This window comes from Oncorhynchus kisutch, linkage group LG24, assembly GCF_002021735.2.
Source record: "Oncorhynchus kisutch isolate 150728-3 linkage group LG24, Okis_V2, whole genome shotgun sequence".
Classification (NCBI taxonomy): Eukaryota; Metazoa; Chordata; class Actinopteri; order Salmoniformes; family Salmonidae; genus Oncorhynchus; species Oncorhynchus kisutch.
The window spans coordinates 29,786,930-29,811,691 of NC_034197.2; the positions used below are offsets into that span (position 1 = coordinate 29,786,930).

The window sequence follows — 24,762 nt, forward strand, 5'->3', positions numbered from 1 at the left end:
TGCTCCATGCCAGGCATTGGAGCAGATTTTCTGAAAGTTGTGTCTCAGAGATTGTGCCTCATAACATGAAGCAAAACAATATCACATTTCTCTCTGGGAAACAATAAAGAAGCTGGGTCAAGACTTCTAGATGAGTCATATGGAGCAAACAATGTCAAAGTGAAATTATGCTGATTTATGGTGCAGGAAGGTCCACATCTGTATGTATTGTGCAAACTGAACAAACATAGTCTGGTCTATAGAGCGCGTAGGAAACATTGCTGCAATCTTAGTGTTACCTTAGTGGGCATAATGTGTTCCAACCTCATTTGTCAGACATCCTGGGGCAGCCATTGATAAATTCCTTTAGAGTAAGCTTAAAGACAGATGTGTTAACTCCTGGGGTTACTATCAAAGCTTTAGCTCGTTGGGATAAGCCCCAAAAAACCTAACTAGACGTTCATTACTTCGCTCTCTAGTCAGAACGATGCTGTGACAGAATGTGGATACCGCAGAGACGGTGTGAGATATGGCTCAAAAAACGTACTTCAATCCTGTGATGGGAGATGGCGCTGTACCCCTAATTATCCTATAATGAGATAAATGATAAATATCCTCAATTTAAATATTCTTATTAAACTGTCATTTTCGTCAGCATGCTAGACTAGCTAATGCTAACACAACCCATTGCGTTCCATGAAAATGCGACTCATAGGGTTGGAGCGAGTAGGTATTAGCATTGTTAGCATTAGCTAACCTAGAATTAGCTAGCCTCAGTTTACCCTCTCCGATTCTTACTCTTTACTATACAGCAGATGATACCAATCTGACCTGAGACTCATGGGCAACATCGTCCTACTCTCGCAAAAATGCCCGATGATCCATTGTGATCTTACTCCTGAACTGATGTAAACCAAAAGTCTACATGATCAAATAAACCATGTTATATCACCTTGTACCAATTCATCTGAATGGAGACCCACAGTGAAGATGTCATAATATACATAAAACCTAGCGGCCAAACAGGGAAATGGTTCCAATCGTTTTTCCACCATTCATTTTAGAAACACTTAAAATAAGGGCTTTGTTTCGTGTAGGCTTACCCTGGTGTGACATTTTAATAACCATGTAAATCTCTCCCGGAAAAGGTTACTTTTATCAATACAATCAGCTCCATTTGCTCTCAGATTCAAAAATGCTAATTAGCATCAAAATAGACATCATGCAAGACTACAAATCCCTTCAAGCTCCTGCACATCATCTCTAGCAGACACCTTTGCTAACAGGTATTGTATCAATTTTAAACTTTCACTAGACAGTTCACAGAATTGTCCATTTAAAGAAATGTAGCCAATTTCTTAGGTCATTAATCCAGAGATTATTTCCTTTGCCTCGATTCGGCAGTCTCGTCCAGATCATGATGGCATTTGTACTTCTTTATGATAGCCACATTAGCAGCTAATTCGAATTTCAATTTGGGGGGTAAATAATAAGTCACCTTGTCTATAGGGACTTACACGGTTATCAAAACATCAAGCCTACACAAAACACAGCCATTTATTTAAGTGTTTCTAAAACCTCCTATGAGAAAAATGAATGGTGGAGAACAATTTCCCTTGACAGCTAGATTTTATGACTCATACTGTGGTACTCTATAGCAAGAAATAGGTTATTTAATATAAACTTGGATCTGATCTGTAAAAAGACAAATGATTGGCAAAAGATCACACATGCAGCCCAATTCTGATCTTTTGCCAATAATTTGTCTTTTTACAGATCAGATCCGATTCTTTGCCAATAATTGGGCAAAAGATCAGATTTAGTCTGCCTGTGTAAACGCAGCCTTGGATGCTGTACGTTATCAACACCTTACCTGGCTGAAAATCAGCATCCTGCAGATGTGAGTGTTGGCATGTCAGAGCTCCATATCATCCATATTTGTGACCAAATAATGTATAAAAAGTTAAATGCAAAAGGCATACACAAACAAATGCTGAGAGGCTACATGAATCTACAATCTAGATGAGGCTGGTTGGAGGTGCTATAGGACTGTGCCCGCCCTCCTACAGCTCCTCCCACCAGCCTCCTCTGCAATCACCTGCAGTCATTAATCACTTGCATCTGAGAGCAATCACTTTCTTATCAGGCCTCACTGCTGCCACCTAGGGATGGGGGCATGGTAATGGAACATGGACTTTATAATTGTGACCTAAATATGCATATTCTAACACAATAAACCAAAACAAATCATATCACATTGTACCATTTCATCTGAATGGCAAGAGACAGGTAACTGAATAGCAACTTTAATGTTGTATGAAAATCTTACCTGGCTGAAAATCAGTGTCCTATGCAGATGTTGGTATGTCAGAGCTCCATATGATCCATATTTGTGACCAAATAATGTACAAAAAGTCAAATGCAAAAGGCATATGCTTTGGAGGTGGAAAAGGAGGCCTGTGCTCCTGAGTGGTGCAGCAAGCTAAGGTACTGCATCTCAGTGCTAGAGGTGTCACTACAGACCCTGGTTCAATTCCAGTGATTGGGAGTCCCATAGGGCGGTGCACAATTTTCCCTATGGGATTGGCCGGCGTAGGCTGTCATTGTAAATAAGAATTTGTTCTTAACTGATTTGCCTAGTTAAAATAAGGTAAAATAAAAAAAATAAAAAAGGTGTGTGTTGGTTGGTATGACACAGCTACATATGATCCAATAGGAGTGCCCACTGGTGGTGAAACCCACAGCTTATCCAATGTGTGCCCCCTAGTGGTGAAACCCACAGCTACATATTATCCAATAGGAGTGCCATCTGGTGGTGAAACCCACAGCTATATATTATCCAATAGAAGGAGTGCCCTCTGGTGGTGAAACCCTCTGATAGAGAGAGGAAGAAGACATCAATTATTTATAGGCTATTTCACTTTCTCCAAGACAACCCCGAGTTCTGACCTTAGCTATGTTTGTATGCAGCCTTTTGGGTCAAGCCAGGCATTAACACAACTGACACAATATCAAGGTCTTGATGAGCAAAAATCCAGGCTTTATTTTATCCTCTCCTTAGAAACGGACTGCACTTAGACAGGCAGCCCAATTCTGATCTTTTTTGCACCAATCACATCAGCTCTTAAAAAGCTCTGTGATTGGTCAATTTGTGTAAATAAATATCAGAATGTGTAATTTCTTCTGTACCAAAGTCCCATTTATTGTGATGGAGTAGTAGGCTGTGTTTACACAGGCAACCCAATTCTGTTCTTTCAATGAATGGTATTTTGCCCGTCAGAAAGCTCTGACGGGCAACCGTCAATAGTTCTGAACCTTGTGGTTGCTAAACCAACGACAGATGTCAGTTATAGATTCATGGAAGTTCTTAGCACTCCATACCAAAATGTTAGTACACATTTTTTTCTACAACAATCCATACCTTCACAGAGTTAAGAAGCTGGACACCTCCATGATAGGCTAAGCCTCATCTGTCCAATAGGCTGTCAGGACTATTCATTCATCATTAAACTGAGGGATAGACCTGAAGGGGGTATACTAGAAGTATTAAAAGAAAGCCCAATAACAGGTGTTGACAGCTGTGGAGCACACTTTTTGATTGCTAGTCATCATGATCATGTTAAAAGTCATAAAAGCAACATATGATTTGAAACATGTTTATTTTAATAGATCTTTTTGGGGGAACAACCAAGGATGTAAAAAAGAAAACCAACAGCGAAAGTGGTGCCTTTCACTGATCTTTTTTCTTTCTTTAAAAAAATATTCTGCCTTTCTCCCCTTGTTCACAAACCGAAAAAATAAAAATAAAATAAAAAAATAAAACAAAACCGAGACGCTTGGAAGGCCATTACATTTCTTGACAATTATAAATATAGTGGTCGGAACAGGGGTTTGAAACAGCTTACATGTAAAGAGCGTACGGTTACGACAGTATCGACACTCGGCACTGCCTGTATCAAGTTTATTTGTAAAAAAAACAGGATCCTTCTGACCATTATCAATTCAAAGTGTTTATGACAAGTCAATATGTACATTCAGACAGCTCTACCAGTCTCTGAGTGTGGCATGTCCATTCCCCCCTCTGTATTCATGATTGTCTGTTCAGGGGGAGTAGTTGTGTGAGTATGTGTAATCTGAGTAGTAATCTTGTCCCCCTCCCCTCCCCTTCGGGTAACCCCAGGAGGGTCCGCAGGGTCCACCTCCATCCGGCCGTTCGGGTCCCACTCCCGGCCTGGGCCAGGGGCCTCTCTGTGGGGCTCCTCTCCCTCTGTACCCCCCTAACGACCCGGGACCCATACCCCCGCGTCCCATGCCGCCGCGTCCCATGCCCATCTGTCCAGGCATGGCACCTAAACAGCCGTAGCCACCACCGCTGAGTGGCTGGACACTGGCCTCTCCACCTCGACTGCCTCCAGTCCCATGGATGGGCAGCATGGGCCTAGCTATTGAGCTCCCCCTGGTGGCCACAGAGGGAACAGCCATACCCACTCCAAGGCTTTCTACACTGTTCACTGGAGTCCTGCCCCCCTGACTTCCAGGGGTACTGCCACCAGGAGTGCCTGTCCTCTCCCTCTCCCCACCTTGGGTGAGACCGCTATGGGAGACAGAGCCAGGCCTGGCCCCTCCCTGGCTGTTAGGGGTTCCTCCTCCTAACCCCCATGGGCTCTCCCCGGGCCCACTAAGTCTCCTGTCCCCATGCTGAGTGGGGGTCCCGTTAGCGCTGGAGCTGACCGCTGCCGGGTAGCCAAGCTGGACCATGTCGCTCTGAGTGTAGTCCAGGCCTAAGGAGGCTGTGGTGGCAACAGTAGGGTCGGAGTATGTTAGTGCAGTGGAGAGAGAAGAGGAAGAGGCCACTATGGCTGTGATGGGCAGAGGGCTAGTGCTGCTGACTGTGGAGATCGATGCTCCAACACCAACCCCAGCCGCTCCACTAACAGAGCCAGGCAGGTTAAATGACTGGGACAGAGTCCCACCCATCTTGAGATGTGGAGGAAGCGGGGGAGCCTGGGGGATGTCCGGTAGGGTGAGGGGAGCCTGGCTGGTCAGAGTGGAACCTGGGGCTGTAGTAGGTACTGCGGCTGGGTTTCTGTAGTCCTGTTCTTGGGTGGTGCTACAGGGCGAGGCGGGGTAGGCTGGGGAGGCTGTGTAGCCGGAGGAGCCAGAGTAGGACACCCACTGGGTAGACGGACACAGGAAGCTCTGGTGGGGGTTGACAGAAAACCCTCCTGGCGAAGTGCTGCCTATGTCCGCCCTACCAATCTGGTTGGAGGCTTTGAACTGGGAGATGGCAGATTTGAGAGCAGCGAAGTTAGACAGGTTGGGGGTTCTGCTGGAGTAGGAGATGGAGGAGGGGGTGTGTCGGCCAGGGGTGTTGAGCTGGTCGGGGAGAGGGGGGCGGAACTCATCTGACTCTGGTAAGGGGGGCTGCTGGGTTGAGTCCCCCATGCCCGCTGCTGCTACCCCCTCCTGGGATTGGGCAGGATGCTCTACGATCACCTGGTTGTGGCTGTCGTCATCAGAGTCCAGCGACATATCCTCCTCTTCTATACACTCATCATGCACTACTGAGAGAGGAAGAGATGAGGAAGAGAGGGAGTAGAGGGGAAGCGAGGAAGAGGGGGGAGAAGAGGAGAGGGGAGTGGGGACAGGGGAAAATATTGATGTATTCAATACTGACAATTTGACCATAAAACACTTGGACTTCACTTCAAGGAAAGAGATGCAAATGATAGTACTTGAACAGGGCCAAAGGGCAATGTAATTGTGAAGTTGTTGACATCACCCACCAGTGGAGGGCGGTGTGGGCAGTTGTTTCTGACCTCTGGAGCCAATCAGGCTGTGGAAACTGGTCATGATGTCATCAATGCTGGCGATCACTATGCCGTTCCTGGAGTACTGCATGAACATCTCAAAGCGCCTCTCTGGAGGGACAAACAAGACAGGGCTCTTCAGTTAATACACACACTGTACCACCGAGGGTTAGGAGACGATGCTGTGGTACCTGTGAGGAAGATAAAGTGGCGGTGCTGGGTGTGGTTAGCCTGGAGCTTGACCAGGCAGTCCAGATCAGGGGCCTGACGTGATTGGGCGTCACACTCGTGGTAAGGTAAGAACTCCACCAGGTGCTTCTTCTGATAGGCTGTCAGCAGGTTGAGGAGAGCCATGGCATCACTGTTCAACCTATAAGAGGAGAGAGGAGGTGGGGCTGTGTTACTAAAACAGTCTGAATAGGTAAGACAAAAAGCACACAAAAAAAGTATTGGATAAAAGCATGATAATATGATTATGTGTGTTTTGTTTTTCAGCCTTGACACCACACTCCAAAAAGAAAGTTCTGCAGGCTCTAGTCTCATCTAATCTTGATTATTGTCCAGTCGAGTGGTCCAGTGCCGCAAGGAAAGACCTAGTTAAGCTGCAGCTGGCCCACACTTATCCCACCAGGGTCTTTTCACAGTCCCCAAATCCAGAACAAATTCAAGAAACCGTACAGTATTATATAGAGCCCTTATTGCATGGAACTTCCTTCCTTCTCATATTGCTGAAATAAACAGCAAACCTGGTTTAAAAAAACAGATAAAGCAACACCTCTCCCCTATTTGACCTAGATAGTTTGTGTGTATGTATTAATATGTAGGCTACGTGTGCCTTTAATAAAATGTATATAGTTCTGTCCTTGAACTGTTCTTGTCTAATGATGTTCTGGTATTATGTCATTCTGTATTATGTTTCATGTTTTGTGTTGAACCCCAGGAAGAATAGCTTCTGCAACAGCTAATGGAGATCCTAATAAAGTATCAAATGTAAAACAGTCACTACTACTACTTTGGACTTCTCAGAGACCTTCCTAATTGGTTGACTTGGCAGTCCTATAGGATGGAGGTAGTTACTGAATGGATTGAGAGAGGTCAATGTCTCGGGTCATGCTGAATGGTAGTAGTAGAGATAGTTACTGACCTGCCCAGCTCTTTGAGTTTCTTCTGGGACTTATTGTGAATTTTCCACTGCCAGGGATTCTCTGGAGAGCTCTGCTCCTCTAGGAACCGCAGGAACGCCTGCAACCGGTCTGCACAGGGAACACAACAACACAACACCAGTCTGCACAGGGAACACAACACCAGTCTGCACAGGGAACACAACACCAGTCTGCACAGGGAACACAACACCAGTCTGCACAGGGAACACAACACACACTGATCCCATCAAATCAATGAGTCATGAGTTGTCTTTTCCCTTTCCATCTGTAGTCAATATATAACCATATATATTCCTTAACCAGAATGGAATGACACAGCTACATGGTACATAAAACAATGATTGAATTGTAAGGGGGAAGAAAACTGGCCAAATACTGTTTTCAATTAGAATCTAGATGGATCTCATTAACAAACACAATCCCAGTCACTGTGGAAGTTATCCAACTGTATAGAAAGAAAAAAGGGCATAACTCGTAATAATCACGTGTGGATCCACACATCACAATGACAGGTGAGACTGCTTCAGCAGACTCACCGTGTGTTATGAAGTCTGGGTTGAGGACAAACTCGTCAGACACTATGAATCCTCCAGAGACGAAGAGCTCGTTGTAGGTGTGGTTCTTCACATCGTCCAGACTGTCAACTCCTGCAAAGCTCACCGTGGACAGCTTCTTCAATGACACCAGAGCTGGGATCTGACAGGGGGAACATGGCTCAGAATCAACCTTTAAATAAGACACATACAGCTTTAAATTCATCCTTTACATCAAAATGAACATTTCTGTGAGACAGAGGTGATGACTGTCTAGACTAGTTGCCATGAAGATCATGTCATCCAGCTCGGTCTATATATTCAATTAAAACGACACTGTTTACACTATGTACATACAAAAGTAGGTGGACACCCCTTGAAATATGTTGAATCTGCTATTTCAGCCACACACGTTGCTGACAGGTGTATAAAACTGAGCACATAGCCATGTAATCTCCATAGACCAGCTTTGACAGTAGAATGGCCTTCCTGAAGAGCTCAGTGACTTTCAACGTGGAACCATCATAGGATGCCACCTTTCCAACCAGTCAGTCCATCAAATTTCTGCCCTGCTCAACTGTAAGTGCTGTTATTGTGAAGTGGAAACGTTCCGGAGCAACAACAGCTCACCCACGATTTGGTAGGTCACAGAAGCTCACAGAACGGGGCCGCAAACTGCTGAAGTGCGTAAAAAAGTCTGCCCCCGGTTGCAACACTCACCACCAAGTTCCAAACTGCCTTTGGAAGCAATGTCAGAACAATAACTGTTCGTTGGGAGCTTCATGAAATGGGTTTCCATGGCCGAGCAGCCGCACACAAGCCTCAGATCACCAAGCTCAATGTCAAGCGTCGGCTGGAGTGGTGTGAAGCTCGCCGTCATTGGACTGTGGAGCAGTAGAAATGCATTCTCTGGAGTGACCAATCACGCTTCACCATCTGGCAGTCCAACGGACTAATCTGAGAATGCTACGTGCCCGAATGCATAGTGCCAACTGTAAAGTTTGGTAGAGGAGGAATAATGGTCTGAGGCTGTTGGTTTCATGGTTCAGGCTAGGCCGCTTAATTCCAGTGAAGGGAAATCTTAACGCTACAGCATACAATGACATTCTAGACAATTATGTGTTTCCAACTTTGTATCAGCAGTTTGGGGAAGGCCCTTCTTGTTTCAGCATGACAATACCCCGTGCACAAAGCGAGGTCCATATTGAAATGGTTTGACGAGATCAATGTGGAAGAACTTGACTGGCCTCCACAGAGCCCTGACCTCAACCCCATTGCAAACTTTTGGGATGAATTACAACGCCGACTGCGAGCCAAGCCTAATTGCCCAACGTCAGTGCCCGAACTCACTAATACTCGTGGCTGAATGGAAGCAGGTCCCCACAGTAATTTTCCAACATCTAGTTGAAAGACTTCCCAGAAGAGTAGAGGCTGTTATAGCAGCAAAGGGGGGACAAACTCCATATTAAATGCCCATGATTTTGGGACGAGATGTTTGATGAGCAGCTTGTCCACATACACTACCGAAAGTATCAGTGGTTTTTGGTGGATTTAAAATCAATTCAACAGGTTCAATTAGAATTCCACTATTTTCTGGGGGCTGAGGAGAATTCTCCCCGTGCAGACAACATTCTGTCTGGTGCCGAGGCGATATTGACTCATCCTAGCAGCCAGCCAGGATGGTAATGTTACCTTGTTGACGTGGGCTGAGATGTCCTCGTTCTGAATGACGATGAGCAACTTATCCAGACTGCTGTTATTCTCCAGGAACATCTGGGGGTTACACTCCGTGTTGCCCAGGCTCAGCAAGTACTCCTGTCACAGGGATGAGACAGAAAGAGAGAGTTTAAAAACAGGAGCACAAGTCAGCAGCACACCACAAAACCAAATTAACAAGGAGCAGACAGATGAGGGGGTGAGGAAGAGAGAATAGTGGTGCAATATTATCTCAGTAATGTACTACAATTTATTATGGCAGAGAATGCAGACAGCCATAAAGTGTTCTTGTTGCAGTAAAAAAAGTGTAAAGTGTCTCTCCTCGTCCTCCAGAGGACAACGTCAGTTTAACATGTTTTCAGATCAACAACGAGGGAACACTGATTGTCCCGTCACAGTGCAGATAATTACAGCTGATAATGCAGTGCCTCTGTGTCAGAGAAAGCTTGAATAGAGGTATTGGTGAAGTGTTTGCTCAATCAGTGAAAACGAGGGGCAAACATGGACATGAATGTTGATCATAACTGAAGCCTACAGTACCTTAATCTCCACACAGATGTCACTCTCCTCCTCCTCCCCAGAGTGGATGTAGAATCTGACCGTGTTCCTCTGCACGTCCTTGAAGATCTCCACCAGGCTGCTGAACACCTCAGGCTTCAGCTGGCCCATCAGTAGTCCAGCGGCTGACGCCGGGGTAAGGGGAGAGGGGGCTGTGATGGCATCTTGTTTAGGCCGTTTTGGGGTGGAGTCTGAGGAGTCCATTGAGGCCTGGGAGGGAGAGTAGACCTCTCTCTTTGAGGCAGATGGTTCTGACTTCCTCTCTGTGGAGGGCTTCTGTGCTGCAGAGGGGTTCTTGTGGGTCTGTTTGAATGGGACCGGTTTGGGCCGGTTCTGGGAAGAAGAGGAGCTCTTAGCCTGAGGGGGCTGTGCTTTGGTTTTGGGGACAGGCTTGGCGGTGGGGGACGTGATGAGGACAGGGGCAGGAGAGTGGACGAGGGCAGGCGGGGGTGGAAGGTGATGCATGGAAGGAAGGGGAGGGATGGAGGAGAGGGAATGGGGCGGGGGAGGGAAAGAAGGAATAGGATGGGTATTGGCGGAGGGAACATGGAGGGTAGAACGAGCCCCAGGTGTTTTAGCAGAGTCTGTGTGGCGAGGTTTGGGTACTAGTCGGCCCATTCTCTCACACAGGGTGTTGACGTGGCCCTGAACAGGGACAGACACAACATAGGGAGCCACAAAGTCTGAGAATGAGCTGTTGGGCTGCCAGGTGTGGCATGGAGACAGCCGTGGGGGCAGCTGGGAGTTGTAGTAGATCTTCTGGTTGTCCATGAGGCCCTGGATGGAGTTGGAGAGGCAGTGGAGCTCCTGGCTTACGATAGTGTCCAGAGTGCTGGACGGCCTGGCTACCCTCTCCAGGGAAACACCCCTGGCTGGCTTCTCCACCTTGCTTTCCCCCTCTAGGGAGGTGTCCCTGGCTCCCCCTTCCAGAAAAGCTCCCCTCAGAGCCATCTCCCTCTCCAAGGAAGCCCCCTTGGCTCCCCTCTCTATTGAGGCTTCCTTGGTAACCCTCTCCTGCTCCACAGAGGCACCTCTCAGACCTTTCTCACCCCCCTCCAGACCTCCCCTCTGCTCAAAGTTGCCGTCATTCTGAGATTCAAAGAAGGGGATAGGTTTGTCTGTGTGAGAGGCCAGTTCCCAGGTGAGTGATGGGTTGTCTGAGGTGTGTGGCTGTTGTCCTGGAGAGTCAGTGCTAAAGGGGCTGGTCAGACTGCACACAGTCTGCTCCTAAACACACAACAACATGGTCAGTCACATCACAAACACCAGTCCATACTTCCTTTGTTTCCTCCCACAAACGTATCTTACCTCAAAGAAGTCCTGTCGGGCCTGCTCCACTCGCCCTTCAATCGGAGCTCCAGTCAGGGGGTTCTCCGTGGAGGGCTCCACGTGGTCAGGCAGGTCGGTGGGGGCCGCGGCAGCACCTTGAACCATGGCCTTGTTGAGGGTGGAGAGCAGGATCTTGAGCAGGCGCTGTGTCTCGTTGGCTGAGGAGGCCTGGGAAGTGTTTCCCCTGTCCCTCAGGTCAGTGTCATAGATCCCCATGCTCTCCATTACTGCTGCCAGGTTGTAGTTCTCTACCTCCTCCCCCTGGGCTACTGGGAGGACAGAGACAGTGGGGCTAAGAGGAATGAAGCCTTGCTTATCAGGCTTATAAAGGTAGGCTTTAAAAAAAACACACCGTAAGGATATTATTTATGAAAAAGGCCTAGTTTTAAAATGGTAATATTCTCTGTGGTTGGCGTACAAATGTTGAAACATTAAAGTTAACTTGCTCAGTCCATACTACTCCCTACCAAACTGTCTCCCTCCCACTTTTCTTTCCCTTATTCTTCCAGTCTCCCACACAGACTCACGCCTCTCCCACACAGACTCACGCCTCTCCCACACAGACTCACGCCTCTCCCACACAGACTCACGCCTCTCCCACACAGACTCACGCCTCTCCCACACAGACTCACGCCTCTCCCACACAGACTCACGCCTCTCCCACACAGACTCACGCCTCTCCCACACAGACTCACGCCTCTCCCACACAGACTCACGCCTCTCCCACACAGACTCACGCCTCTCCCACACAGACTCACGCCTCTCCCACACAGAAATCAGTCTCACCTCTACTGGGCTCTCCATTGCTGAAGTGGGCTCCTCGTAGGTATTTAGACATGGCCCCTGATTCGTCCTCCTCTAGTTTCCTCTTCAGGCCGTGGGGGCCCTCCCAGGCCCCCTCGTCACCCCCCTCTGCCCTCTCCTTCCCTCCTGGCTCCTTCACCAGGGCCTTATGCAGCTGGATCAGCTTCAGCAACTCTTTCATCTTGTCCTTATCGTACTCACTCTGGGCCAACCTGGACCTCTGGGGCGGGGCCCCTGTCCCTGCTGCAGCCCCGTTAGAATGGGTCTGGGACGTCCCCCCTCTCCTCCTGCTGCTCTCTGGTCTCTCTAGAGGTTGCCTCTCCACCCTCTCTGGTCTGTCTGACCCTCCTGACCCCCCCCAGTCTGACACAGGGCTGTAGTCCGGGACAGTTGGAGCTGGGGCAGGCGGGGGTTGGTTGATCCTGTCCATCATGTCCCTGGCCTTGACAATGGGAAGGACATAGGCCGAGGAGAGGCCGTGTAGGTAGGAACGCAGCAGGCCCTCCATGTTGGATTTGGGGCGGGGCGCGGGGTGCACATTGCCCCTCTCGTCCAGGTTCTGTTGGTATTCTGGGAGGAGGAAGGCCCGGCCGCTGTCCCTCCTGGTCAGGTAGTCTAGGGCCTGGCGCTCCACCACGGTGCTGAGGTGCTTGTTATCGGGGGTGGAGCGCATCTTGAGCAAGGCGTAGTGCAGGGCTGGAATGAAGGGGTCCATGGAGGCCAGGAGGGGGGGCAGGGGCTCAGCTGACAGGGGCTCCTGCTCTGACAGTCTGGGCGCTAGGGGAGGCAGGGACATGGTCAACGGGGGAGGCAGACATAAGTAACATACTGCTCATAAAGGCTGTTCCTAACATCCAATATGTAACTGTGGTTGAGGAAGGACATTTTAGAATACTTACTGAACTTGGTGACTCCCCTGGACTCCTGAAAGACAAACAATGCCTGCAGGCTCTTCTCAACCCTCCCCCGACGTTCTAGAATACACAAAACAACTCCCTCAGAATTAACCCACACGAAGAACAACAAGTCCGATCAATGGAAAGAGTCAGAGACACCTGAGATAAGGAGAGAGGACGTACCGTTGGGATTGAACATCTGAGTAGATGACAAGAGGAAGAGAAAGCCTTTATCAACTAAAGGCTTCACCAGCACCTACACAGGAGGAGGAGACGTTAACATTCAATACATCTAAACAAACTCATTTCATACAGTGCAGCTGTGCAACAACAGAAATTCACACGTAAAACAGGGACAATCCATTTCAAATATGGCATGGGAATTCCCTGATTGGCATTAGCTCTACCTTTAAACAAATATGGAAACCAAATGACAACCAGTCTTCAAGACATGCCCATTTCTAGGGAACTGACCAGGTAGCTGACCTACATATCAAACATTATGGGGGACCAAAGTAATGACAACCCATGTGAAAGCCTGGGTGTGTAATATAATGATCCACGATACAGTCCCTCCCTACCCCGTCTAGTGTTGCTGTGTAATCATTAAACACGGTCCATTAAAACATCCTGCAGAGGGACTGTCAGGGAGTGACTCACCATCCGCTCTCTCTCCAGTTTATGCATGAGTCCTGAGAGAGTGCTACTGGTCGCTTTACCCTTCCCATCCACCACCTCAAACAGGCTGCAGTAGATCCCACACTTCAGCACTGAAACACACACAGCTCGGTCAGAAAAAGTTCCACTCCAAAGTTAAAACAACCACACAGTGATTCTGGGTCTTACATTGTTGTTAGTCAGAGTAGGTCAGTCCCTCCAAGATTTAGCAAGCACAATATTATGCGAGGGCTTGCAAATCTGACCAATCACCGCATAAAACTCAAATCGTCGCAACAGTACCGCATACAACTGTCCATTCGCCTCACTAGAAAAAGAGGGTTCGCAATTTTAAGCAATCACTGTACTTTTAGCACATAAAATGGCTCAAAGAACAGGTCAACAAGCTTTTTTCCTCAGCAGCGCATGTGACAAATTGGACAAAATTATTGCAAATTGCCATTTAGAATGTCAGAATTGACAGTAAAAGCAAGCATCACACATAAACACTGCGAAATCTTGGAGGGACTGTTAAGTGTTGTCATGTTATTCTATAGCATCTATGGACTGTTGTCTTGGTCAGAGTATAGATTAACCAGACTAGATCTACGTCTGGAGAGGAGGAGAGGAGTAGAGGATTAGAAGGAGAGTAGAGGATTAGAAGGAGAGTAGAGGATTAGAAGGAGAGTAGAGGATTAGAAGGAGAGTAGAGGATTAGAAGGAGAGTAGAGGATTAGAAGGAGGAGAGCAGGAGTAGAATAGAGGAGAGGAGTAGAGAGGTTCGGACCTTCCCGGGTTCTGCTGTAGGTGTCCCAGGAGAACAGAACAGAGGGGATCTTCCTCTTCACCTGGTCCAGCTGCATCCCCATACTCATCTCCAACTTCTCCGTTCTGCAGAGGGCACACACAATCAACTTATTACAGTACTCATAACATGCTTATTAACTACGAATTACTACATGTTTTAGGTACGGACAACAAATAGATGCATTTTAGGCATGGACAACAAATGTGTTTTAGGTAGGTTTCAATTCCTTGGCGTACATATCCCTGACAAACTGAAATGGTCCACCCACACAGACACTGTGGTGAAGGCGCAAACAGCGCCTCTTCAACCTCAGGAGACTGAAGAAATTTGACTTGGCACCTAAAACCCTCAAACTTTTACAGATGCACAATGTAGAGCATCTAGTCGGGGTTGGATCACCGCCCGGTACAGCAACTGCTGTACCGGGTGCGTCTGCCCAACGCATCACCGGGGACAAACTACCTGCCCTCTAGGACACCTACAGCACCCAATGTCACAGGATAGCCAAAAAGCTCATCAAGGACAACAACCACCCAAGCCACAGCCTGTTCCCCCCGCTATCATCCAGAAGACCAGGTCAGTACAGGTGCATCACACTGGGACCAAGACTGAAAAACAGTTACGATCACAAGCTCATCAAAATAGCCATCACTAGGCGGCTTGCACCCTGTTACGTAACCCTGCACCTTAGAGGCTGCTGCCCTATATACATAGACTTGAAATCACCAGCCACTTTAATAATGTTTACATATTTTTGCTTTACTCATTTCATATGTATATACTGTATTTTAGTCTATGCCACTCCGACATGGCTCATCCTAATATTTATATATTACTTAATTCCATTCTTTTACTTTTAAGTTTGTGTGTATTGTTAGATATTACTACACTGTTGGAGCTAGAAACACAAGCACTTTGCTACATCCGCAATAACATGTGACCAATAATACTTGATTTGATAACAAATACATGTGTTTCAGGTACGGACAATAAAGAGGTACTCACAGTTTGAAAGGGAGGAAGTGGCGTGTAGAGGAGCGTAGAGACACCTGGCACAACTCCTGTCCCTTGTTCACCAGTGGCCCACTCCACACAGTGTAGCTACTCCTCCCTGATTATTTAAAGTGCATTCAAAACACTTCACAATTGCAATAGGAACAATGGCCCCAGTCAACAGTCACAGGTCAAAAAAGGGCACAGTATGCCAAACTTCCAAGGTAGCTATCAAACTATATTATACAAATAAATTTGCCTCTATTTTTAATACAAATGTCCGTACAAATAGACTAAAGCAGAGAGATAAGGTAAAGAAGCAGAAACAGGAGTGTACCTTTGCTTCCTCCTTCACAGACAGCGCTGTTGAACCTGTGTGCAGCCATAGGTGCAGCAGCAGACTCCTTGCCTTTGTACTGGAAAGACACCACGGCGTAGGGACACACATGTCTGGGCCGAGGCTTGATCTCATCAAAAGCAAACTCATAGAAGTACTGCTGTGTGAGTTCAAAGGCTCTGTAGGACAGCAACGAGGTGACCCGCGTGGCGTTCTTGGAGATGTGACAGTCAAACTTGGGTGTGGGGTCCAGGACACTCTTAGGCATGTTCTCAAAGATGCTCTTCAGCCGGCCCTGAAGGGACAAACACACTCACTGGGTCAAACATTATAGAAACTGGTGTTGCACTCAACAATGATAATGCTAGGCTGTTGAAAAGTAAGCAACTACATTCTAGGTGTTCGTAATATATATATATATATATATATAGTTTAAATTGGGTCCATAATGAGTGTGATAGATGCATTTACCCTCATGACTTTAAATATGACAATGTCTCCACAACTTCCTGCTTCAAACGGGTTCATTTGAAGCAAATCAGAGAATTTAGACAGACAAACACCTGAAACAACAAAAAGTCAAGACAAGTCAAGAACATACTAAGGGGGCAAAAAAACATGCATATACAACTTTAACTTTTGACTAACAAATGGAAATAGCTATGTGTGGGTTTATAGTTTATGACTGAGGTTTGAGGGATTGTGATAAACATTTCCACCATACTCAGCTGTTGCTAGGCCATGTATTAGGTATCTTCTTATGTAATGGTATCTGGTAGACATTCTAAGCTGTCTGGCAGTGGATAAAGCTACTCTTACAGTAATGAGGCATACAGATTATCCTCTATTACAGAGAGTCAATTAAACCTTAACGTTCAAAAGCAGATCCATCCATCTAACAGGGTTGTCACAATACCAGTAACACGAAACTTAGAGGTATCATGGAAAGGAAACAAAACATTAAGTGGACTACATTTCCCGAGGAAAACAGTCTGAATGTTGGAAACAAAAACAGCCGCATGTTGACATCCAGAATAACAATTAGCACAGAATGTTACATACAGAAGGTTTTTAAAGGACAAACGAGTTTAGTCTGCTTTGTGTTTTCCTTTTTGCATTGGAAAAATAAGGTATGGGGACAACCCCATGTCTAACTGACATACCCCCAACATCTAGAACAGTTAGACAAGTGCATTACAGAGAAAAGCCTTCCTTCTGGATATTTGCAATACATGACATTCAATAGTAAGTACACACACACACACACACACACACTCACCCATAGCAGGATTTCCTAGTGTAGTGATCCTGGAGTGTCCCACAGACAGACCCTTCTCACATATCCACGGGAGCTGGAAAAAGAACATCACTTCATCATACCAACAAAGAAATTAAAAACTGTGGTTTTCAAATAACAACCAGGAGACCAGCAGCCAAACTCAAATTGTAGGCCGAATGCATAATCCAATTGTAAAGATCCAGACTGTAGCAGAAACATTAGATCAGAGTACTAGATCACGGCGCTATACAACACCGCCTGGTGAGGCAGGCCCTTAGGCTCACCTTGGACTTGTCTGGGAACAGGAAGCAGTAGGACTCCACCAGCTCTGGGTCTGTACGGCCCTCCTGCTTCAGCTCCCTCCTCTTCTCAATGAACTGGCACACACAAACAGGAGAAAATATGGCATCATGAGAAACAATGCAAACACAACAATATAAAGGGTGGGTCAATTTCAGTGAGGTATGAAGTGTGTATTTGTTGTTGGTCGTGCAAAACTATCAACTAGTGTTTTGTGCCAGTCGGGGGAGAATATCAGCAGTGGGTATGCATTTTATTTTCTTTGAACATTAGGAAGTGGAGATTTGACTAAAGTGATTGCAAATGGGAATTCTTATAACAGACCTCTGGGCCATGCTGTTGACAACAGCCTGAGGCGGACTGATCAGCTGATGGCCTGTCTTATTGTTTTTTAAAATCGTATTTGTTGTGGCCCACTGGGCTTCTGTATAGTTTGGTGTACCATGTGGTTGGTTTGTGTTAAATATGATGGGGGGGGGGACAGTCTCTAAAAAAAGAAAAATCTTTAAAAGCTGGGAGTATGATAATAATGTGGTTGAGCTTGGTGATGCTACCTCTTTCTCCAGCAGCTCATTGTGAATGAGCCTGGCCTTGCAGTAGGAGAATGTCCCCCTGGACGATGCATCCAGGTAGAAGGAGGAGAGGATCTTCACAAGGCCCTCAAATTCCCGGGAGTCAGGGGCCAGAAACTGGTACAGGCCTACAGAGGAGCAGGGATGACAAGAGAGGGAGGAGAGAAACAGAGGATTAGTATCATTCAGGGATGTGATTGGCACAAATTGGACTGCGTTCACATAGGAAGCCCAATTCCCCGCTCACTAATTGGTCTTTTGACCAGACAGATCAGCTCAAAAAAAAAATATCTGATGTGAAAAGATTTGGCATGAGTGGTCAACATAACAATTTAAGGAAAAAGCCATAGAACAGGGACTGGATTACATTGTTAATTTGTATGCACTGTTAATTTAAAGAACTCAATAGGCTACATGATGGGTATCTGGTCAGTTTATTTCAAGATAAAAGGGGCAAAGTTCTCTGTGTAATTTGTGCCAAATTATGATGATGCAATATGTCCAACCAAGTCTCACCCACCAGTCTATTTTCCAAATGCAGTGACATCACACTAAGGAATGGGAACATCTAAAAAACTAGCACATGCAGTCTGAAAATGGGTAGATATACTATTTGGTCAGAATGCATGACACATATCAGTCATGGCAAAGGCCAGAATCTAGAGACAATATTATCAAACTAAACTTGATGTAGCTATGCCCATGATAGAAACTTGTATGATGGATTGTATTTTGCATGCAGGCTGTGCATCATAATTCGGCATCTCCCCAATTATGAAAACCAAACACACCAACCTGTGAATATAGTGGGCACCATTGGTATAGATTGGATGCTCTTTCTGATGACAATCCAAGCAAATCTTATGTAAGAGCCAAGACCAGCACAGCAAACATTCTAAAGAATGAACTAGCCTAGCTAATACTAAAACAGTTCTTGGCAGCTTCTCCCAGTCTGGCTATTCCTGGATGACTGACCAATGGTCTCACCGTATAGCTAGATGCATGTATTCTACGAAAGAATACTCCAAATGGGGTCTGGACTTGTTTACTATAATCTGTATCAAATCAATGAAGATATAGGATGATGACTATCTTCTGGAGCTTCATGGAAGGGCCATGGTAACCAGTCTAGGCCTAGACCATAGATGGGTGTGGTGTGTACAACCCAAGGGACTTTACTACTATGTTCATTTTCCACAAGCTTTCAAAATCCTCAGCTGAATAGCACCATCAAAACTAATTTCACTCGCCACAAGCCTCCATGTAGACCCATGTAATATGGAGGCTTGATTTGAACAGCATCTCTTCACGTGCTTCTCTTCGTCGCGCCTGGGCCGAAACTTACCTGCAATGCTGACCGAGATGAGTACGGGAAGCGATTTTACCTTTACCAAGGCAATAGTTTATTTGTGCGCAATAAACTAAGGTTAACTATCCTCTGAAGATGGATCACATTAATCCATGTCAATACCTAATCTAAATTCTGACGGTAGGGAACGCGGGTCTGCAACATGCAGCACTTGAATTATGAAACACAGGGCAGCCTCTGTTGGAAATAGCTAGCTCGTACTAGAGAAAGGGCACAACCTTTCCGTTCCTTGATCTTCCTCGGGATCTGAAAATTTCTCCTTGGCAACTCTTCAGCCTGTCTCTGGCCGGGTAAAGGTGAATTATCGGAGCTTCTCGCGGCAGTGTGGCCGCTCCTCCGCCGCTCAGAGGCTTCTTGTTCGGGCATTACACCGTCTTCACATCCAGTCTGATCGCCATTTTGGTTGGATGTGGCCGAGATGGCGGCTGACAACGAATTTGTCTTGCTATCGCAGCTCTCCAAGTCGAGCTCACCGGTCTTTAGACACTCTATGTCAGTTTTTCTCTCCACTTCAGGGTTCAGGGCCATTTTTCGGGCACCGTTAGCGTCTTTCGCGGGCAATGTAGTTGGTTACTGCGCCACTTAACTGACACACTCTACTCCTCACCCTGCCTCCGCCATTGTGAATATGACGTATGCCTTCTTCTCCACCACAGCAAAGCGCTGGCGTCAATCTGTTTACATTCAAGCAAAGCCGCGCCTCCTACAGGCCCTTGAGTCGAATAACTTCCTTTGAGACCGTTATTATACCTCAGTGTTTGAGACAGCAGCTGGCTGAACTAATGTCTGTCTGTCTGTCTGTCTGTCTGGGGGGGGGGGGGGGGGTCAAATTAAACCGTTTCTGTCTCTAAAGTTATGATTTTATACCGTCTGTGACTGACACATGATAACGTATTGAATATAAAAAGGCATTTGTTTGAATCAAAGTAATATCCATAAATAGTATAGGCCCAATAACACCATGACCTATCCACTTTCAGTCGGACATTTGATATACAGACTAATGGTATAACTGGGAAATGCTTATTGCGTTTTGGCTGGTCTATTTGAATGACATCTGACAAATGAAAGTCTGCTATAAGAAAAAAATCTTATTTCCTGAGATTTTTATGCCTTTTCCAATGATGGCATATGATGTGTGCACAACAGGTGACATGGATTTCAATGTCAATAGATTAAAATAGAATAAGGTTTCTGAACCCAGTTCTAAGACTTCTGTTCAAATGTTTAATGACAAAATACAATTATTATAGATCACAGATAAAAATAGGACATTACACATAATCCCTAAGTGTGTCATTCCTTACAAATTCAATAATTATACAAAAATATAATTTTAACCAAACAAGCTTATCAAAGTTGGTTCAGTGACCCAAAATGCTCAACCTAGGAGCAACACACATTGTGCTGCCTATGACATGACATGCATTCAGAGTAGGAAAAAAGGGAGAGAATATTGCTTGTTTGTTGATCCTCGAGTAGGAACTAAAGAGGCACACACTTACAAAAGTAAACAAGGTCCAGACAAACTGATAAGGAACTGGAACTTTCTTAGAGAGTGCCATTATGTTATGATCAATCAGGGCTGCCCCTGCTGTAGATGTCATACTCTCTGTATCGGAGGTAGTCCTTAAGCCTGGTGGGGAGAGGCATGAAGCTGATGAAGGCTGGGGATCGCAGATGCAGACGGCTCAGGCAGTCCCGGATACGCAGCCGACACAGGTGCTTCAGGCTGCGCACATTCTCTGAGGGGGCATTAGGGTCATGCTTTATTTACCTGGAATTTGCTTAAAAATTTGGTCAAATGGTAATTACATAATAATTATTGTGAAAAGGCATCTGTGCAGTGCAGTTCCATTATAGTACCTTGGATATAGCATATCTCAGGCCACTGTTTCTGTGTCTTCAGGCATTCCTTGAGTTTGACACAGAGGGTGACGTGGTCTGTGTAGTCTAGCATGATGCGCACTACCTGTGCCGAGATGTGTTTCAGCCACTTGACTGTTATCACCTCACAGAACTACAGATAGACAGACAGAAAAAAAAGAGACAAGAGATAGAGTTTGTAATAACCACATTTACAATGACCACATAATGTTTGTTTTTCTCCTTAGCACTAGTTGTCTAACCACCATGTCTTTGGTGAACGAGGTCGTCCAGGGTGCGTAGTCATGGGAACTGTCTCCATAGGGACAGTCAAAGCAGCGCTGTACATCGTATCCATGGTTGAGAAGCATCCTCAGCATGACCTCATCTTTCAGCGCATACTGCAGTGCTGATGGGAAGTGTGTTGTGTTGACACGAGAATAGTAGCTGGCGTTAGCACCGTACCTGATTGATAAGATCAACAAAATTAATTAGGCCTACATTAACAGTACACACTAATCAAAAATACATACTACAGGCTAATTCCTCTCACTCACATAACATATTTTACTGTAAAGTATATTGCACTTTATTTAATCAAGTTTGATTTGACTTTCGAGTTTGATTCCTACCTCAGCAGAGTGTTTATAAGCTCATAGTTGCCCAGCCGCAGAGCCACCTGTAGACAGTTGACAGGGTCCTGGTTGACCATGGCCTCAGCCTCCAGCAGCAGACGGGTGGACTGGACATCGTTGTTCGATACAGCAAAGTAGAGAGCCGACCTGCGTTCGTCATCGTATTTATTGCGCACGCGTGGGTGCAGCATGAAGTTGGGGTCGTAGCCTGCATTGAGAAGGACCTCCAGGCACTGGGTGTGTCCCCCAGCAGCAGCAGAGTGGAGGGGACTCATACCACTCTTCTTCACTGCCTCCATCTTTGTTGCTGAGATCAACCGTTCCAACACCCTGAGGAGAGAGAGGAGAAGACCTTTCAATATCTGTACCTCCTAACAGCAGAAAAATAAATAAATATAAAAGGGGTATATAAAGTAAAGATCTTTCTTCACTCACAACAGATGCCCATGGTATGCAGCACGGTGGATGGGTAGGTGCCCACTGTGGTTGGGCATGTCGGGCTCTGCCCCATAGTCCAGCAGCAGAGAGATGATGTCAGGATTACCTGATGCAACCGCCTCAAACAGCACAGAGCCCTCTGTCTGAGACTGCACGCTGGCTCCTGACAGAGTGACAGAGAGAGCGAGAAAAAAGGAGAGAGAGAGAGGAGAGACAGAAAGTGAATCACTCCATATGGTCCAGACACACACACACACAGACACACACACACCTTTCTGTAGCAGGACATCCACTACGTTAAGGTGCCCTGTCTCTGCAGCCAGTGCCAGTGGGGTCAGCTTGTCAACATCCCTTGCGTTTGGGTCGGCTCCGGAATGCAGTAGCAGGTTAACAAAATTGTCCAGACCCAGGAGGGATGCCTCATGGAGGGCAGTCCGCTCCAGATCTCCTGTTTGGTCCACCTTGGCATTGCAGCGAAGCAGGAGCGAGGCACAATCATATTGGTCATTTACTATAGCTGTAGGAAATAGGTGACAGAGCAGGAAGAATGGCAGAAGGTTAAAGTTGTGCTCCATAAACAAAAATCGAAATCTACGAACATCTAAGATATATTTTGAATACCTGCCACAAGTGGAGATTCCTCGTCATCGTTCTGGAGGTCTGGACAGCATCCGTTCTGAAGCAGGAACGTAGCATTTTCCCTCAGGCCGCACACTACAGCCAGGAAGAGAGGTGTCTCTCCTTTCAGAGTCCGGCACTGCTCTGCGCCCTGGGGGGAAGCTGGACACATGGACCTGTATATTACTACCTAGATTTGACCAGGAAAGTCCCTTGAGATATGTCTCAAAACCAGTACCTGAGAAGACGATCTCCAGTATACTTTTCTTCTCCTGCACTGCGGCCTCATGTAACGGGATCCATCCTCTGTCGTCTACTCTGGACATGGCTCCTGGTTGCTCAGCTAGCCTTATTAGGGCATCCTCATTACCTAACAGAACAGGAACAGGTACGGGGTAAATCTCAATAGTCTGACATGGCTACCTCTCCTGTCCTTTTCATTCGGTTGAACTGATGTGTGAGAACTGGACAGGTGAAAGACATTTTCACTTTCTGAAATGAGATGAGGCAAGTAAAGGAATTATATTTATTGAGATGCATCCGAAGACCAGAACTGTTATTCATCGCTGGGCCCTCTAGTATCCTGCACTAGAACAGCGCCAAATTCAATAGACCGGCTGTAACCTCTATGGCAGTGCTGTCATATCCCTCCATCATATTCCACCTCTGACTCAACTTCACACACACCATATAGGGGCCAAGCAATCTATGAGACCGGAAAAGAGATGATCGCACATAGCAGAAGTCATTAAGGAGTTAAGATAAGGAAAAAGCCATGCTCACCTTCCTTTATCACTGTAAAGACCTCATCAGGATCACCTTCAGGGCCTGCAGGATCACTGGGTGAAATATATGTATAAACACGGAATCACTTGGATATTCCAAAGCTAACCCATGTGGTATACACAGAATAAAGCAGCAGGTATTTTGAGAGGTCTTACTTAGGGAGTGAGCCTTTGTGCTTGTTGTATTTCAGAAGGCTCTGTTCAATCATATACTGTGTGACCACGTCCTCTTCTGGTTGGTCAAAAACATATCCTGCCTCTGTCTCTGAGTTCATCTGTCACTCCAGGAAGGGTCAACTCACCAGGAAACTACTAACTTGAGCTGGGGAGACATTATGTTAAGAACCTTCATTCTCTGTTCAACTACTGGTATTGTAAAGGGGAAACATGTTACCTACCAGAGCAGGGACCATACACATGACCAGCCAGCAGCCTCAAATACCAACAGGACCTCGGCAGACATTTCATACACAACAGTAAAACTGGAGAGCATTGCAGCCATGTTGCACACTGTCATTTTTGTGAGTTTGTGCTGACTATCATTTCACATACATAGAAAACAAGATAATACATTGATACATTACAGTATATTTACATGCTTAATGGTTGTGTTCTGCTTGAAATAGCTGCCCCAGTTCTCTGCAGTGGGGTGACTTTGATGATGACAGTATAGTACAATAAAGGCTAAACAGGCATGGGTTGGTGCATTATATGTGTGGCTGTAGTGTTGGGTATTGCACATTCAAAACTACATCAGCCTTTATAGGGAACTGTGGATAAAACATTCAGGATTAAAAAAGCAATTATTCAACAGTTATCAAGCCACTTACTGTAAGTTGAGCATGCAATGGCCACTCCAAGTTCAACAATTACATGGCACCATATCACACCATTTCAGATGAACAATGGCATTCAGGCACCACACCATTCCATCCTTAAACCTCCCAGAGGATTATGTCTTTTGTTTTCTGTTTACCTTCAGTCAACAGGCTGTTTCTCCGATGGCCCTACAATCTTCAGTGGGTCAATCACACTAAGCTTCCAAAGCATGTCTATGTATATCTCCCCAGCTATTTATGTCTGATCACGGGACCTTCCCACCCTGCACCTGGCTCTGACCCACTGAGCACACTGCAACTCTACCCACAGCTCAACTGATTGACACAAACACACGCAGGCACGCACGCCCGCCCACATACACGCACCTCCCAGTGGCCATAGGCAGGTATCACATACTGTAGGTCTGCTATGGTCCTAATCAGGTGTTGTATGTATGTATTCCCACTCAAAAGACCCAAACAAAACCAACAGCCACAC

General features: G+C 46.2%; 2 protein-coding genes across 11 annotated transcripts; both read right to left on the reverse strand.

Moving 5' to 3' along the window:
- Positions 1–3,619: 3,619 nt before the first annotated feature.
- Positions 3,620–19,765, reverse strand: LOC109869287 (protein TASOR). 6 transcript variants are annotated; one of them, XM_020459332.2, is made up of 20 exons: positions 19,322–19,765; positions 17,717–17,862; positions 17,147–17,239; positions 16,863–16,935; positions 16,055–16,146; positions 15,584–15,878; positions 15,259–15,364; positions 14,233–14,336; positions 13,449–13,558; positions 12,972–13,044; positions 12,792–12,866; positions 11,875–12,669; positions 11,068–11,357; positions 9,742–10,986; positions 9,178–9,300; positions 7,489–7,648; positions 6,934–7,042; positions 5,981–6,159; positions 5,799–5,900; positions 3,620–5,543 (listed from the first exon to the last, which is right to left on the reverse strand). In XM_020459332.2, exons 1-20 carry the CDS (start codon positions 19,629–19,631, stop codon positions 4,081–4,083), a joined length of 5,943 nt encoding a protein of 1,980 aa, XP_020314921.1. In that variant the 5' UTR covers positions 19,632–19,765; the 3' UTR covers positions 3,620–4,080. The 6 variants fall into 6 exon arrangements, with proteins under 6 accessions (XP_020314921.1, XP_020314920.1, XP_020314919.1 ...); XM_020459331.2 differs by having other exon boundaries at positions 3,620–5,540; positions 5,766–5,900; XM_020459330.2 differs by having other exon boundaries at positions 5,766–5,900; positions 11,068–11,354; positions 19,322–19,764.
- A 545-nt stretch (positions 19,766–20,310) lies between these two features.
- asb14b (ankyrin repeat and SOCS box containing 14b) lies at positions 20,311–24,660 on the reverse strand. 5 transcript variants are annotated; one of them, XM_020458960.2, is made up of 11 exons: positions 24,422–24,660; positions 23,602–23,767; positions 23,444–23,499; positions 22,899–23,030; positions 22,664–22,822; positions 22,314–22,559; positions 22,040–22,205; positions 21,602–21,934; positions 21,236–21,434; positions 20,970–21,123; positions 20,311–20,848 (listed from the first exon to the last, which is right to left on the reverse strand). In XM_020458960.2, exons 2-11 carry the CDS (start codon positions 23,718–23,720, stop codon positions 20,679–20,681), a joined length of 1,734 nt encoding a protein of 577 aa, XP_020314549.1. In that variant the 5' UTR covers positions 23,721–23,767; positions 24,422–24,660; the 3' UTR covers positions 20,311–20,678. The 5 variants fall into 5 exon arrangements, with proteins under 5 accessions (XP_020314549.1, XP_020314547.1, XP_031659290.1 ...); XM_020458958.2 differs by having other exon boundaries at positions 21,233–21,434; XM_031803430.1 differs by having other exon boundaries at positions 24,276–24,660.
- Positions 24,661–24,762: the final 102 nt, after the last annotated feature.